The 17,500-nt window shown below is 45.2% G+C and overlaps 2 protein-coding genes and 1 non-coding gene across 3 annotated transcripts; all 3 read left to right on the top strand.

The window, feature by feature from the left end:
* Positions 1-5,395: 5,395 nt before the first annotated feature.
* On the top strand, positions 5,396-5,469 carry trnfM. Its single transcript has one exon. It is a non-coding gene; the product is annotated as a tRNA-Met (tRNA).
* Positions 5,470-6,722: 1,253 nt separating this feature from the next.
* Positions 6,723-7,079, top strand: nad3 (NADH dehydrogenase subunit 3). Its single transcript has one exon. It carries the CDS (start codon positions 6,723-6,725, stop codon positions 7,077-7,079), a length of 357 nt encoding a protein of 118 aa, YP_006665996.1.
* A 47-nt stretch (positions 7,080-7,126) lies between these two features.
* rps12 (ribosomal protein small subunit 12) lies at positions 7,127-7,504 on the top strand. Its single transcript has one exon. The coding sequence runs from the start codon at positions 7,127-7,129 to the stop codon at positions 7,502-7,504; it is 378 nt and encodes a 125-aa protein (YP_006665995.1).
* The last annotated feature ends 9,996 nt before the right edge of the window (positions 7,505-17,500 follow it).

Here is a 17,500-nt window from a genome sequence, read left to right as displayed (position 1 = left end):
TAGAATAGAAGAGAAAGGGCCCGGGGTAAAGAAAGCAAGCAGGCCAGAGTAAGGAGGAAAGGTTGTACCCTGCAATTCAATCTTTTACACCGATGTAGCGTACTAAAACGCGGGAAATAAAGTTGTGATAACAATAGTCAAAGGGTACTCATAATGGTGGGGGTCTTTTTCAAATATGGAATTGTCACCCTATTCTGATATACGAGAGGAATTCACCTTTGATTGTGCGGCTTTGTTTAAGCTGCTGCGCTTTCTAATCCGCTTCGAAAGGAGAACAGAGAGGCTAAGGCTAACTAACTTACATGATTTCAACTATACCTGAAAGGTGAACAAGAAGAGTGTTCACTAGTAGCTAGTATTGAAAGAAAAGCAGCCGTTCCTTCGCTGCTTGCTTTGCTTCAAGCTCCCGAGAACTGCTTCGATTTCGACGGATGGATCAGTAGTACCTGAAAAGGAAAAACCGTAGTCTTTTCCGCAGTCAATGTGTAGTCATTACTCAATCAAGATCGATAGCCCAGATTTTCATTTTCTATTATACAGCCATTCTTTTAGCCAGGAAGGGCATCCGCGCCCCATAATTCTGTTCAAAGGAAAGGATAAGGCGGGTTGTTATGTTAGTAACCTCCGTATGGGAATGAATCTCAGTCTTTTCCTTCTTTGCCCACCGGTGTTAAAACAAACTAAAGCATAAAGACGGAGAAGATAAAGAGAGCTTCTCACTTCATGGAATGAGATGCAAGTTCTTGCTCGACTTCTGGGGTTCATTAGCAAAAAAAGCTATTGAATTAGCTGCGAGAGAGGTATTGTACCATAAATACCGAAGAAAGGATCAAATGGCACGATTGATGACTTTTATAGTCTTTACCACGCGAGAATTGAATAAATAAAGAAGATGGCTTCTACCCCTGCCAGTATTCTATTCCCACAACAGCGGAACAAACTTCGAAGTTTTCCTGGTGGAAACGAAGCAACCCCGCTACGCGCCTTTATTCACTGGACTTGCTTCACTTGCTTTGCTCCAAGGAAGAAATAGTGACAGCTTACGATGCAAGACGGGCTCACTTCCCTCGTTCGAATGGGGAAATAGGAAGAGTTCTATCCGATAGGCTAATTGCAGTCTTTTAGGTGATAGCAGAGCTCTTCCGTGGGAAAGTACCTACCCATATTGAATAGAAGACTCGCACCTTAGCTATTCTATGTGATATTCCTTGAGCTGGATGGTTATGGCGACCTATGCCACTCTTGCCTGCCCTATTGGCTTCCTATCCCCTTTTCTCCAGAACAGGGGGAGCTTCACATAAGGCAGGAACGAGCGTAGACAAAGAGGAGAGTTTTTGAATATATCCGATATGACAGAAAAGTGCAACTGTTCATTTTCCCGGGCATGAAAGACCGGAAAAATGGCATAATCTAAATGGCAATCCGTGGGCAAAGAGGAACCCGAAAGCTCAGTCAAAGGCGGAATGAGAGTGAAACAGAGTACTCACGGTTTGAAATCGGATGGTAGCTTGACTTTAGATCAAACTCTAGGTATAGCGTTGCGTTTGCATCGTCTGACTTGTACTCTAAAATACAGTTATTGAGCTTTCCCGGGAATTGACTCTCGTACTGGACACCGAATAGGTGGACCCTCGAACGGGATACGCTCCGACTTGGTATCAATCTTTCTCAGCTGATGGCTACTCGTTGATTCAGGAAGAATCTTGAGTAATGCGCAGAAGAAGCAGCCCGGCTAGCCACTCAGTCGTACCTGCCAGCCGTCTACGACAGGCTTCCCCGGCAGGTACTCCATCCCTACACATTCAACCATAGGAACAGAAGCTACGCCAGCAACCTATTCTCAGAATGCCTATTAAGAACATCAGGAAGGTCTTTGGTCGGATACAGACATGGCAACGTATATGAAGTCGCGATTAAGCTGCCTAAGCATAGATCCAACGCGCTACTCAAGTAGGCGGGAAAGAAATACCCTTCTAGCATTGCCACTTACTTCAAGCTGCTCTTTCTATAAGCTATATTCCAGTAGTGATTAGAGAAGGAATTCATGAGTGACTGACCATTCAACCTTTCCTTCGTATGAGACCGGACATGCCAGCGAATCGAATAGCGTAGGAAGTCAACAAGTCTTAATGGTGGAAAGCTAGAAAGGGAAAAAAGCATTAGTTTCAGGTTGTTTACATACTCGACTAAAAGGAGGAACCCCTCGGGCTAATAAAGTATGTAACTGGCTTAAGAACAAGAAAGCAAGAAAAAGGTATGAAGTTCTAATTGTACAAAACTATTATTACTTCATCCGCTGTGAATAGGCTGAAGGATTTGGATCTTGTCTCTTTGAATCTGCTTTTAAGGCAGAAAGTCAGAACTAGAAACTTTCTCTTGAGATATCCCCATACGTTCCCTTGTGTTAAAGAGCTGTATAATAAGTCCTAGCTATCTGATAATAGCAGTCTTGTTGCTATGGGCTTAGCACTAGTCTGCAATACTCAATTCATACCAGCAGTACGGTTGCTAACTTGTCTTTCAAAGTTGCCCTGGTGTATATACCGGAGTACTTCGAGGTACGCCAGTAGGCCGCCTATTAGTGTATAGATCCTTCCCTCTTCTATGAAGTTGAAGTGAAGCAAGCGAGCCTCTCGATTGAGGGAGACCGATCTGAGTCAGTTTATCCAGTATTTTAGGAAATGTTCGGGATAGATTCACGTTTTCCCGGTCTTTTTGATATAAATTAGCGCTTTTGTGGTACGGGTGGAGGAGGAACCCGTTCACTCAATCCCGGGGAAACAACTCCCTTAGCCTTAGTTGGAAGCTAAACCAAAGTGAAGCTTGTAGGCTCGTAGAGAAAGCTATTTTGCAGGTATACCCATAGATCCATGTTCCTGAACAGTCTCGGAGAAGGCCACCAGCACCCGACTTACCAGAATGTCCCGTTGCAGCACCATGCAAGAAAAGGTTCCTCTTGGAAGCACCATCCGTATTGAATTTGAACCAGCCAATGGAAGGAAATTCCCAAAACTCAAGAACCTGAGCTTATAAGACCAAAACAACTTGGACCTGCCGAATAGACTAGAAGACGATATCATAGTTCTGAATGGCGCGCACTACCTGATGATAGGGAGTGCTCTGTCGCGTTCCATTCGTTTCGATTTCATTTCAATATAGGGCAAGTCCTTTTTCCGACAGAAGGAGTGGTCGTTTTGGGTGACAGAATAAGATTCCCCGGATCTCCCTCAATCTCAAATCGACGACGAGAGATTCTACCACGCTCACTTTTACGTAGCTTCACTTCTTCTTGATCCTGCTCCATTGGAGTTGGTTCATTCAGTGTGTCGCTCCCACTTGCCCCAGGAGGCTGAGTACCTTCGTTCCTCTTCCGAGTGGTCGAGTTGCTAAAGCAACCTCCTCTACTAATTAGTTGAGCCAGTCAGGCCATCCGATCCCTTCCCTACCTTGGCTTTATTCTGGGGATTGATTGGCAGTTGAAAGAGCTGCTCGAAAAGGGTAATGGTTGGACCTAGCTTCCCTGGTTTGGTTGGCTTGGGAATTGGGAATAGGCTAGTCGAGGAACGCCTTGTTTTCTTATAAAATCAAAATTGGTCAAATTAGGTACTGTTACTTGGGAAGGTTAGCTATAGTGACATCCTTTGCTTACAGTCCCGAAGATTAGCTAGACAAAGAAGCTTCCCTAGCTAAGATGTACGATGTCTATTAGTGAAAGGCTACATTCCAGCTTAGATAGAAAGCGAAAGCTGTCCAATTCAAATTGCTAACATGCTAAGACTAGTACTCCTACTAGGCGAAATGGCCCTTCTCCCTAGGTAAAGGAATTGACTTGCTAACAGCCTTTATATAATATATGCAACTCCTTCTCTTCCGAAAGAGCTTACTTTTTATGGCATGAGCTTGTGAAGTCCCACAGCGGATATTCCTCCTACAGCTGATTCGATACCATCCATACAAGCAGCGGATTCTACCCCCCTTACTTGATTCATCGGAGATTGACGGGTGTGATCCCACAAAGTTTTTTGAAAGGGTAGCGGGTAAGACCTCTAATGCCGTGAGTGGAATTAGTCCTAGGCGCACTAGATAAGAGTCAGTAAGAAAAATGCACATTATCTTTCTCTTTATCGCTGGGAAAAGAGCTTATTACATTACATCTGTGCCAAGCTTAGGAAAGCCGGTAATTCCTTCAATGCGGATTCTGTGCATCAATTCCTGGCCGTAGTAGGTATGGGGCTCGCTTCGAAAGAAAGAACTATTCTTTACACAATTCTAAGTTTAAAGACCTTTAGAATATTATTCTTCCCTTTTCCCGCCTTAGGAACACTCACTTCCGTCGACGAGAAGGGAAAGGGCGCAGCTCCGACAGTTTTTCTCTTAAGTTGGAATCCCATAGATGAATAAAGTCAGGGAATCTACATGTGTTAAGCACCATTTAAGAGAAGCTAGCGTCCGATTCCATGCTTCCCTATGCTATAGAATAGAATGACGATGTCTTTGCCTGTCTAGTTAATAAATCTCTTTCGTTGGAGAAGGAGCTGGGATCTTATCCGCGTTGCTAATATTTGGGTGGAGGTTAATCAATAGGGGAATCAGCTGGTATTTCATCTTCCTCTATAATTTTTTGATTTCACGGACATCATTCATTAAACCAAACAAGGACCAGTCGAAGGAGTAAATTACCTCTTTGTACATATACTATACTCATACCCCTATTACGATACAGATTCACCCTATCTTGCTTTCACGGTGAACGACCTGCTTTGACCGGGAACCAAAGAGCCAATACACCAACAACCAAGGAACGGGAGTGGGTGGTCCCTAGGAACGCCCTTCTTTGAGTAAGTCCTTGGTCTAAGTGCTGCCCTATCTAGTTATCCCGGTATCGGTCTTTCAATAGTCTCTGGCGTTCAGACGCTAGTTATTGAGCTCCCCTGGTCTGAGAAGGTAGCTCTCCTAGTAGCAGTTGTCATTGCTACTCTACTATGGACCAACCTATCACCTATCCTTGTACATAACTGCATTTGTAATAGAATAGGTTCTTCTTTCTCTGTGCTATATCCCAAAGGCTTTCATTCGTAGCATCAATCAAGTCAGTTTATGAAGGGAAATCCGTTGAACAAATCACTCCGTGCCTCCCCTCAAGCACGACAGATTGACTTTGATAAGCGCACTAGCTGACTACGAGATCAGTCTCACCTCGAGTTCGACTACGGAACGGAACCCCACCCGTGCTTATCGATTGATAGAATAATACGTATATAAGAAGAAGGCTGCTTTGTGGAGTGATCTTTCTCGAAATGAATTAAGTAAGGGCGCTATGTTCAGATTCTGAACCAAAGCACTAGTTGAGGTCTGAAAGCCTTATGAGCAGAAGTAATAAATACCTCGGGGAAGAAGCGGGGTAGAGGAATTGGTCAACTCATCAGGCTCATGACCTGAAGATTACAGGTTCGAATCCTGTCCCCGCACCGCAGTTTCATTCTGCATCACTCTCCCCGTCGTTCTCGACCTCGCAAGGTTTTTGAAACGGCCGAAACGGGAAGTGACAATACCGCTTTTCTTCAGCATATTTTGTCTTAATTCGATGAATCCAAATTCGAAACCTTCCTTTTTTCAAAAATTCCAACGGTTCCTGGAAAATCTCAAATTTATGAAAAATCGACTCCAATGGCTGTTACCCCTGCTCGGTAGTTCCGTAGCAGGTTTTTTCGGACGTTTTCTAGAATCAGAAGGAAGCGCTATTCTGACCACTACGTGCGTTTCATTCTTCGCGCTAGTGAGCTTCTCCTTTTGTTTTAGTCACTTTCGTTTGAAAGGACCACTGAGGGGGATTCTCAAGATGTTCTTACTCTTTTCCGCTGGGTTCGTGGGATCTTTCATACGGATTGAAGTCATCCACCTACTGGGTGGTCAGGCTTTGCCCCTCCTGTTGGGACCTTTTGTTTGGAAGGCCGTAGTAGGGGAAGCACTTCCTTCTACGGGCCCTAACGGGGCGGAGAGCTCCTCCACGTGGGAGGAGGATCCGTTTGAACTGGACGTTCTCGAGGAATCATTCTCGGACTCCCCCCCGGCAGGGGAGTCCCAGACGGAAGAGAGTGAACCCTCGGTCAATCGACGTAGTCTCGAGGCACCCCAAACGGAAGAGGGTTCACCCTCGGTCAATCGGCGGGGTCCCCAGGAAGCTGGGCCTGCGCTTCCAGCTAATCCAGTCCCTTCCGGGGGGGACGAAGCTGGGCCATCTGTCTCCTATCCCTACAGAAGGGATGAAATGATTGGGGGGGATAGCGTGGAGGCGATAGAACGCCGCCTTCTGGCTCGATTTGCTTATCCCTTATACTCGGACATCCAATTAGCCCACATTCAAGCCGAAGACCTCTTCGAGGTCAAGGTAGAGATTGTGAAGGTAATGGCTGGCCTTGATCCAACGGGGGATTGGATGGGGCGGGGAGCTCGGGCCCTCGACAATCCCCGTACCGCCACGGGAGAGCACTCCGTGAAGCAGTTATACCACCTGTTAAGTGCTCTAAATGAGCGCGGTAAAGAGGCCCCAGAATTTCAGGAACTCAAAAATAGAGTGTTCCTCAAGAAAGGCGGCCCTGGGGGGGACTCTATCGCATAAGTAAGCAAGCTACCTTTCGGGATGGGCTTTTGCTTCTTTCTTTATTTTTCGATATGCCGCTTCTTCGCCAGCAAGGAGCGAGAAAACAAAGTGGGCTGTAATGATGTCAGAATTTGCACCAATTTCTATCTATTTAGTGATTAGTCTGCTAGTTTCTTTGATCCTACTCGGTGTTCCTTTTCCATTTGCTTCCAATAGTTCTACCTACCCAGAAAAATTGTCGGCCTACGAATGTGGTTTCGATCCTTCCGGTGATGCCAGAAGTCGTTTCGATATACGATTTTATCTTGTTTCAATTTTATTTTTAATCCCTGATCTGGAAGTCACCTTTTTCTTTCCTTGGGCAGTACCTCCCAACAAGATTGATCTGTTTGGATTTTGGTCCATGATGGCCTTTTTATTTATTTTGACGATTGGATTTCTCTATGAATGGAAAAGGGGTGCTTCGGATCGGGAGTAAAGTGATAGGGCAAAAAATGGGGGGGGAAAAAGAAAGGAAAGAGAATAATGCCTACGTTGAATCAATTGATTCGTCATGGTAGAGAAGAAAAACGGCGCACGGACCGTACTCGAGCTTTGGATAAATGTCCCCAGAAGCTAGGAGCATGCCCGCGTGTTTCAACGAGAACACCGAAAAAACCGAATTCCGCTCCACGTAAGATAGCCAAAGTACGGTTGAGCAATCGACATGATATATTTGCTCACATTCCGGGCGAAGGTCATAATTCGCAGGAACATTCGCAGGTGTTAATAAGAGGAGGTAGAGTGAAAGATTCGCCAGGTGTAAAATCCCATTGTATTCGAGGAGTAAAGGATTTGATGGGAATTCCGGGTCGAAGAAGCGGCAGATCCAAATATGGTGCAGAAAAACCCAAATCGATATGAATGGAAGATGCCTCTGGAACTAGTCTATCGGTCAGTCGATGGAACAATCACAACGTTACGCCCCAAAATCAAACTATATGGAGCCGTTACGAATGACCATAATGGAGTCTACTACACACTAGCCAAGAAAGAGTGTATTTGACTCACTTCGCCCGTTGATGATCCAATTCCATCCATTAATTCATTCATTATTATTATACGAAATATCACTTTTTCAGGCTAGTTTGTTCCGAGTAGGCATTCCATCCCGACGAGGTATTGTTAGCTAGGAGACGGGGATTCCTTATCTGTCTGTCAAGTAGAGTTCCCCTTCTCCGTCTGCAAGGTTTGTTTGTTCCTTGATGTGTTAGTTAGCAAGCGAAGCGATCTTCCTAAGTAAGCAAGCTGTAGTGAGCGAGTGCCTACCGCGTTGTGCGTATGCATCTACTGAGGTAAGGCACGATTGAGCGGCTAAGGGTTGCTGCTAGCGCATTCTAAAGAGTATTCCTTCTCTTTGTTCGGAGTAGCTTGATGAGAATAGGCTGCTAGCGAAGCGTCCTTATGCGAGCAAGCTGTAGAGAAGGAGTGGCTGTCGGGGGCAGTTACGACTGATCGGCTAGCTGTCTTGTTGCTAGAGCGCAGTAAAGAATACCTCTCCTGCCGGAATCATAAACTCCAGGTTCTTCGGCTGTTTCAGGAGCTGCAGAAAGGGATGCTTTAGCTGTTGAGGCGAAGAAGGGAATTGAGGTAAGGCTGGCATAAGAGAATGGAGTTACTGAGCTTACTGAGCTAATGGCCTAGAAGTAAGTGGAGTTAAGACAGCTCGTAACAGTATCGGAATACAATAGAATCCCTTCTTTACTTACCTATAGGCGAGTGACCACTGAACGATAAGAACAAAGCCACTTTCAGCTATAACCGGAGTGAAATGAGTTCTATAGGCCTTAGCCGGAACACTTTCTAACTAACTGTTAGCCAGTGAAGTGATTGCTGGGAGTGATCACGAACGAAGGATGAATAGAGGCGTAGTCTATAGCCGGCATAAGCTGTAACAGGAGTTCGAGTTTGAGTTACTCCAAGAACTACAGGGAATGCCATAGTAGAGCTAAAGCCAATAGCCGTAGCAGTGAAAGCTGTCTATCATAAGGTAGGAAAGGTCCTCTTGCTCTAGCAGTCAACGAATCGGAATCGGAAAGGGACGATCTTGTTACTGGTTCAATACCAGAAAGGGAATAAGTTGAGGAATCTACATATGAAATAGTTCCAATATCGGCACAAAGATAAGGCGTTTCTCGGCAGGAAATGGTGTAACATCAGAGTGAATAGTTTCTGTAGCTGGTAACTCATTCACCTCTCCTTTCAGTCGAGTCACTCCGTGCCTCTCCAGCTTCTCCGAGCTATCTATCTCAAATTCATTTACTTTACTTACGAAGCCAGTCTCCTCTATAAGACTTTCATTCCCTAGACCTCGTAGGCTGATGATTGCCTTGATTGGCCAACAGTATCAGTTCAATCTGGCATTTCATCCTTGGCCTTGGTAAGGGTGTACACTATCAATGAACCAGTAGTTGCATTTACAGCAGAAGATAGATGGCATACTTCAAAAGCGGGAGTAGAAGCAATTGTATTTTATGCTACTAGGGCGGCTACTGAATCAATTGATGGAGTTATATGGGAATAAAAAATCCTCCTTAGAAGTGAAGGGCTTCCCCGCGGTTATGAGAATTTCTGGACCGCTTTCACTTTCTGTTCAGCATTTTAGGTATCTATAGACTTTCCTTCTCTGAGGAAGATCTACTTCTAATGATGTAAGTGGTTGATACCAGGGACAGTGGAAGTGGAAATGCGATCCCGGGGCATTTGAGTGTCTAAGGGCTGTTGGAAATCTGAAGCTATGACGGTAGGGGATAACGGCTAGTTGTGCGTACTAGGTACCTAAAGCGCTTGGGGCAAGCCTTCTAACATAATAATAGAAGTTCCCGGGTCTACTGAATCATTTACAAAGTCGACAGTTGAATTAGACAGGAAAAGAACCATCTGAAGCTGTTTCGGCTCTAAATGAAAGAGTAGGACTTTCTCTAGTAGCTTCAAGCATTCCAGTCGAGTTACTAAAGTACCTCAAATCACTTGCTTGGAGAGTTCCCAGCGAAGAGTTTTTCCTTTAATCAGCAGGTCTTGTCAGAGACTTTCTTTAGATGACATTTCTCTCACTACCAATAGTCTCCGCTTCAAAGAAAAGCTTTGAAGGGCTTACCTGCTTTCTGTTCGAGAGTAGGAATCGACTCTAAGAGCAGAGTCCGCGGCAAACTAGAAGAGTGAAAACTAGAAGATTAAGATGGAACAAGTCTTTCTGAAGGCCTGACCTATCAATAAATAGGCTTTTTTTTCAGAGTGGGATATGGAAACTTTTCCTCTGTCTATTAGACAAAGCGGAATCCAATACGAATTAAGTGAAAATGATGGCCAATTGAATCAATAGTGACATCCACGCACATAGAATAGAAAGCATGGACTAAGAAGGTCTGCAAGCCTTCTTACTCTGCTTCTCAACATTAGCACGACTACTCCCACTACACAATACAACGGGTAGAGCCTTTCCAACATAAGCACTTATACCACCGGGCTCACCTACACCCCTTGAGGTGATTCAAGTCGACTTACGACTCTTCAATCTATCCGATACCTTCGTATCGTCAGATGAAGTACGCGACCACCATTCCCGAGGACCAGGGAATGCCGGTGCTTTTGTGGATCTGAACCTACATGATAGATCGGTTTCGGGGGATGCTCATTCAGGGGATGAGAGTCCTTTCCTCGAATTCATAGCTCATTGGGATTCGAACCCAACCACATACATATTTGACTGGAGTGAGACGATCCTTCTTTTTTCCTTTCGATAAGAAAAGCTAGGAGTGAGACCAAAGCAGCTTGTCTGCAACAAATAGACTCAGAAGTGAGTGATCCATACCTTGACTGAAAAGCTACCAATTAGGTCAGTAGCTGGCCGAGTCGCTGATAGACCAAATAAGCACAGTAGCAGTTTAGAGCCGAAGGAGCTCTATTTGGGATTCTATAGCCTACGCGCTTGCCTTTACTTTAGGGGATCGAAGTTGGATGAATCTCCAGTGGTTCCTTCCATCGGCGTCATCGAACCACGTTAGCAATCCAGAATAACTGGAAGCTCGAAACGACCGGTCAAAGGAATTGATCCGTTTAGTTCTGTTCTTCTCCTAGTTTTATAGCACACCCATGTAGAGGGTTTCCTACGACATTCCACTTGCGGAATGGAATAAAGGTTGGTGCTAGTCTAAAAGACGAATCCGAACAGAATCCCCTTAGTAAGAGGCGTTCCTCTCAGTCGAGAGACTGGCGTTCCTCGAGAACCAGACAGACTAGCTATCTATCGATTGTAAATGGTATGCGGATACAGGTCGAAGAAGATGAACTATGAGTTGACTGCGTTAATTAGCTGCCTGCTTCTTGCTTTCGTCCGGTAAGGATTTCCCGCTTTGCCCTATGGACACTAAGGTTAGATACATCAAAGTTTGAATGCCTGTATAGCTAAGAAATCTGCACTCTGAAACAAAGTTTTTGATGAATGAAACTTTCAGGGAAGGGTAAGAAGATGCTAGAGTAGTTCCGAAGGCTTCTATTCTAATAGGGCTGCTTTCTCTTTCTCCCGTTGAGTTGGGCTACCAGTTGTAGAGAACGTAGGACTTCCCGGTAAGCGTATCCCCGAAGTGTAGCGCAGGGCTGTCCGAGTGATTAGATTTCTAATTGAATCAAAGCGTCGGCTAAGTCAACGGTGCAGCTAAAGCAGTGATGTCAGTCTTTCATTCCTCTGTTTGTTTATGCGGAATGGGAAGATGCTGCTAGAAGTCTCGTTAGGCCTTTGCTAGTTCCTCTTCTTGTTTGGTTTGTTGTTCCAGCGAGCGTGGAGAGTGGCTCGTACTCCTGCGTTTGTAGCTCCTGTCAGTCTAGAATATCTCTTCTCTTCGTTTGAGCTATCCTCCTGTTGTGAATCTCTATCCCTGCGGTGTATGGATTCCTCTGTAAGTGCTGCTTCCTATCTGCCATTACCTGTATTCTATCGATAGGAATGGTTGTGGTATGAGTTAGTGTGCGTAGCTGCCTTGTTTCTGTGTATGCACAGCAGTTGTTTCTGTGTGAAGCATGTATGGAGGTAGTGAGGAACGGCCTGCGAACTACCGTAGCTAAGCGGCACTAGTTCCTGTTGCTTGCAGCTTCAGTATAATTCATATCCCTTGTTGGTATGTGAGTAAGTTGTTGCATGAATGGTCAGGTAGGTAAGCATAGCAGTATTCCTGTTTATGCATGTATCCCTGCGGGTTGTCTTCCCTATTGAATGAGGGAAGTGAGCTGGTTAATCGCAGCTTACTTCTGGAGTGGTCCCTAGGCGGGTGTAGCTATTGTTGCTTGTAGCTGCTGTTAAGTATCTATCTTTGTTTGCCGATCACTGATGTAATGGCTGTTCCGTGCTGTGCAGCGCGTTCCGAGGTCTGCTTTCCTTTGTCATTTGACTATCTCTCTCCGTTCGATGGGAACAGTTGTTTCACGACTAAGTAAGAAAGGTTAGCGAAGCCGGGTTCCTATGTATGCATGATATTTGTTCCGAGGTGGTTGGGAAGGTTGGGCTAGGGAAGTTGGGAGTTGGTGTTTCCCTTGTTCCCAGTTGCTAGTGCCCTGTTGTTAGGAATGGGACTAAAGAGCTCTAACAGAAGAGTGGCAAGAGCTTCTCTGAAAAGACCTGTTCTCTTATCGCTTTGAACATTCTCCTGGGTTCCTAGCCCAAAGAAAAAGACAAGGCTGAGTTGCCCCTTCTACCATCTGAGGTGGAATACGGATCAAGATTTGCTGAGTTTGTTCTATGGAATAGGCCAGGCCCTCTCACTCTATCTCATGTCGGAGAAGATTATGTATGAATTTGAATACCCACGAACGTCTAAGAGGTCAGCTACTTAGTTGATTTTATTTAAGGTATCTCTTGATCGAAGGGTTCAAGCCGCTAAAGCGGAAAGATATATCTCTTCGCCTGAAGCGTTGTGGATTTAGGCGTGTCACGCCAACCTTCTGTAAGTTCCTGGATAATCGTTCCCGGATAATGCCTGCCGCAGGGACTAACCCTATCTTCGCGCATACTTCCTTGTTTGTCTGGGAGTTGAATCAGAAGCATCGAATGAAAGCTTCTTTACAGGACCTCTTCTATTTCCCTCCATTCTTCTTCCTAGTGACCTAGGAGTTGGGTTCGTGACATTTTTTCTTTCTGCTATTCAAGTAGCCCGGTCTGGTAAGTAAGGACTTTGCTCTCAGTAGAAGTCAAAAAGCCTTCAACAAGACCATCCGCTATTGAATCAGCTGCTATAGACTTAGCTAAAGAATGTCTTGCACGAGATTCAATGTTATGTGCTTGATTGCGATCACATTTTTCTCGTAGTTGATGAGCTGCCAACCTCCGGAATTGAGGGTTGTAGGTAGAGTTTCCTGCGTCCAACTTGGAGTTGGAAGAGTTGGATTTGGAGTTTATAAAAGCTGTTATTAGTTCCGACTCCCCGGTCTAGGCCTGGTACTTGTTAGTTCTAAGGTATCAGTGTCGCTACTTTCTGTCAAAAATTTCCTGCGAAGGGAAGCGGGAAAGACAAGGTTTCGAATCTTGGTCTAAGAACTTACACTACACTACGGAGGCACGGGCCAAGAGATCATAACAGTCAAATCCTCAACCTCACAAGCAGACAAGCTGGTGGATCATCTGATCTTGAAATAGGTCATCCCAGCTATCCCGCCCGATCTTTTCTCTCTTTATTTCGTCAGGTATCTGAATCATACAATTCCTCGGATGTAGCTTTTCACATTGGACCAAAACAAGGCCCGGAAACCCCGCTAGCTTTGTTGATAGAAAGTGAGCTTCCCGTGCTTGACTAGTAGGGCTAATGAACGACCCTTAACTATGAAATGTTACGCCTTTCCTCGTTTACTCACAACGTAATCAACTCCATTGGTTATTTTCCCGGGGGGAACACCTATAGCCCCAATAGACTGATTTAGTAGGTATGATGTATTACTAGGAGTCTCTAAGTTCCTGCTTTGGTTGTCCCTGTCCGGGCTAAGCGGAGTTTAGCTCCGGCCGTTAATAAGAGCTTCCCTCCATTCCTTCACTACACATTCAAGCATAGGAACAGAAGCTACGCTAACAACCTATTCCCACCTAACAACAGTAAGGACAGAGAACAGATAACAACAGCATATTAACAGATAACAACAGCATATTAACAGATAACAACAGTAGGAATATAGCCCTATAACAACAGCTAATAGCAGTAAGGAGATAACAAACAATCCATCAACGCTATAACCATACTATAACAGCCAGCACTCGGTACACAACATACAGTAGCAGCAGGAACTAATATAGGTTAGTCGTCAGAGAAAAACCTATATTAGAAAGAAAGCTACTTCTCGGCCGGAAAGTACACTTCAAAGAGAGGAGAGCAGAACAAAGGTAATGCTACCCGAACATTGAAGCCAGTCCCAGACAACCCGGAAGGAAAGGGAAGACAGAACGACAATCACCGGAGGGATACGTACGGTATACGGGCCCTTCTCAGTCCGCCCACAAAGAAGAAAGGAAAGGAGCTGCAACAGCTCAGCAAATCATAGTTGGATTCGGGGATACAACTATCAGGAAGAAAGCAGCACTTCCACGCAACAATAGAAGGATCGAGAAAGCAGCCCGTAATACAGACACAACCAAGGAAAGGGAAGCGGACAAAGGACGCATTCCCACAACTATTAATCAAGCAAAGCGAAAACAACTGTTTGAGCAGACACAGGAAGATGAAGTTGTTGGTTAGGTAAAGGGGACCCAAGCGCAATATTCCCATAACAACAACGAAAGAAAACAGCTTCACTTGTTAGTCACGCCCAAAAGCACAAGGAAACCCTAGGGAACAGACGCACATTCAGCAACATTACGCGCATCCGCTCAAGCAAAACAAGGAAAGAAGCCCGCCAGAACTACTTAACAATACATAACAGAGACCTAGGGACAATAGACGAAACTTCATGACACCTATTCCCGTACGAACAAAGCAAAGATAGGAGTTCTACGGACCTGGAGGTCCTCCTTTAGCTGCACCCGCTGAACAGCTACAACCTTCTAACACCGGGAAACATAAGTTACAACTAGTACAAACCACAGGGAATACTTCTAGCAACATTCCGAACGAAGAGAAAGGAGATTCTTTCACAAATATGCCATATCGCTTACGCTCCTCGCCCAGAATATACAGCTGCAAGTGCTGGTTCAGCTACAACGGTAACTAGAGGAAGAAGCCCTAGTATGCACCTTAGGAACACTCTAGCTACATTAACATTATTCTATGGACCGGAACATTCATAAGATATTGACTAAAGACAGCTGAGCAACAAGCTACCCTTAACCGCTCACACGGCTTACCCGTCGTCGTTGACAAGCTCGCTCCCCGGGTAATCCTAACATGAGCTACACTTCATGACAGAACTCACTGGAACAAAGAAGAGCAGACTAGTAAGAGACCAACGGGGAACTTATAGAAAATACTTACATATTCCAGCCTATACTAACACATATTCTAGGAAATGACAGGACTGGCAACAACCGAAGTGCCAACACCCGTTACACCGCTAGAGAGAAGTATCCACTAGCAGAGAACCACAGGTAAGAGAATCTACTCCTCCCGATTCAAGCACTCCCGCCCACCTTCAAGTTGGAGATCGACAGTTTCCATAGTCCCAACACCATTCTACCACCCGAGAATGCTCGTCAAACCTTATGTATGTCGTCACCCAAGTGGAAAAGGGTCCTGTGTTTCAATCACTTGAATCCGGTAAGTTTGTTCGCCAGAAGACCGAGAGTTAGGAGCTGGCTTGAGAGCAGACGAAGCCTAAATCCCTCGGAACTACTTATTCTCTCTTAACCTTCTTTGCTTCGACCTAGCAGTAGCAGAGCGAATTCCCTCACTTGCACTAGTTCCGACTTCTCTCGTCTTAGTAGTTAACTCTGCCTTCTTTCTGGACTCTCGTTCTTATCCAAGAGAAACCGGTTCAACTAATGAATGGTAGGCTTTGCCCTTCTATTAATCTATTTAATAGAACGGCGCTTATGCCTATTCCAAAGACGATCACGCCCATCTCTTCAGAAAGAAAGTGGTTCCTACGCGCAGAGAGAAAAAGAAGATAGGCTACGCTCCTCATCTCGACATTGAAAGAAAGCTACAGCGCTAAGACGTAACTTCTACTAGTGTGCTCCTCTAGCTTTTAGGATCGGACCATAAAGAAGGTTAAGAGAGAGAACTACCGATAAATTGAGGGTGACTGTTAGGTTCTTAGCTTCTCACACAGGTCTGCTCGCTTCTCATCTACATTCCATGGAGCCCGCTTCTACCTATCTCTTATTCCTTGGTAAATGGAGAACAGAGCCCCCATCACAACAGAATGCGCGCATGAAGCCGCCATCCGCCCCAACGTCAGAGTTTGCTCACTCATCCAGCAGAAGGAGAAGCAGCATAGGAGCAGATAGATGGATATCGATTCTAAACTTTCTCTAGGCAAAAGACGAGTTAGGGCTATCTTAGGTCCCATTGTAATCAGACAAACGATTCACTTTCTTTCTTCGATGTGTGGAAATCGTCTAGGCTCTTGCTTGCCTTTACGAATACAGCATTTTAGGAAGTCTCAGCCAGTCTTTGCCATTGAGGTAACCCGATCTTGCCCCGCTGCTATGCCATTCAACATTCAATCAAGGAGTTCTTAATGACTTAATGATGAGATGAGGCCGCCCCCCCGCGGTAAAGGACTCAAGTCAATTCAGTTTTTCAAAGTCTGGATTGGTCCCAATGCCTTCTATCGCCTTATTGAAAATTCCGCCTGGAAGTCTCGAGACACCTCGGCCTTAGTTCGCCCGAAAGCGCATTCTTTCATATCAACAGACAAGGGATTGCCAAGCCGGTATATCTTAATGAAAGACTTGAGCCTAACTGCCAATCCTCCATTCCTGTAAGGCTTTCGGTTTTCTCCGAATCATTCTGACTTTTGTACTCGTAATCCCTTCCGAAGTTAGTCTTAGCGCCAATCTTGAATCTTCTATAGCCGGCTCTATGTATTGGCTTTTGCATTTTGTGGGCTGGACTTCCCGACCTGAGTCTGAGTCCGAGTCAATCCTTCGACCAATTCAATCAATTAGCCACTAGACAGATAGGATGTCATATAATAGTAAATAAATAGGCTGGTAACTGACTGGTCCTTAGAGGTGTCACTTAAGGAAAGAAAATGCCCCGCCGGAAGAAAGGTAATGAAGTAAAAGAGTGTCGGTTTGGGGTGAGGCTTACTCCTCGACCAAAGGAATTGAAAAAAGCAAGACTAACAAGTAGAGGTGGGCATAACCCTAAGCCAAAGAAGGGTTTGATTCCACCTCAACTGAAAGAGAGTCAGTAGCAGAACTTGACTAAGCAGCTGCAGAGTTTCGCTCAGTCTGATCTAAGTAGCTAGGCTAAGAGTCAGACAGTAGGCTTCACCGGTAAGGACGGCTGTTCTTTTTGAGTTGCTGTATCGGAAAGTCCAATGAATTCCTTTTAGTCGAGTTCTTTCGAGTCAAAAGTTTTCCTAATTTGCTCAGTTGGACTGTGGAAGGGTACCCGGTAATGACCGGGGGGAAGCAAACGGGAGAACTTCCCAAACATCGAACGAAGAGAGGAGAGATTCAGTAATGACAGAAGAAGGGCTCACGTACCTTAGCCGATCACTCCGGGGCCCACCCCCAATAGACCACTCGCGATCTACACTTTCGGAGGGAGCTCACCTTCTCCACATTAGCTGCAGGGATCTAGACGAGGCGGGACAGAACGGATAGAGAACACATCCCATGTATCAACGGGAACAGGGCGGCTATCGACCTACTTACCGCCTATAACATGCCTACTCATTCCAAGGAAAGGGATATTTACTAGACTGACAGCTACCCTT

Source organism: Raphanus sativus, mitochondrion (assembly GCF_000801105.2).
Source record: "Raphanus sativus mitochondrion, complete genome".
Lineage (NCBI taxonomy): Eukaryota > Viridiplantae > Streptophyta > Magnoliopsida > Brassicales > Brassicaceae > Raphanus > Raphanus sativus.
The sequence above is the reverse complement of the archived record's forward strand: the minus strand, read 5'-3'. Positions and strand labels throughout refer to the sequence as shown.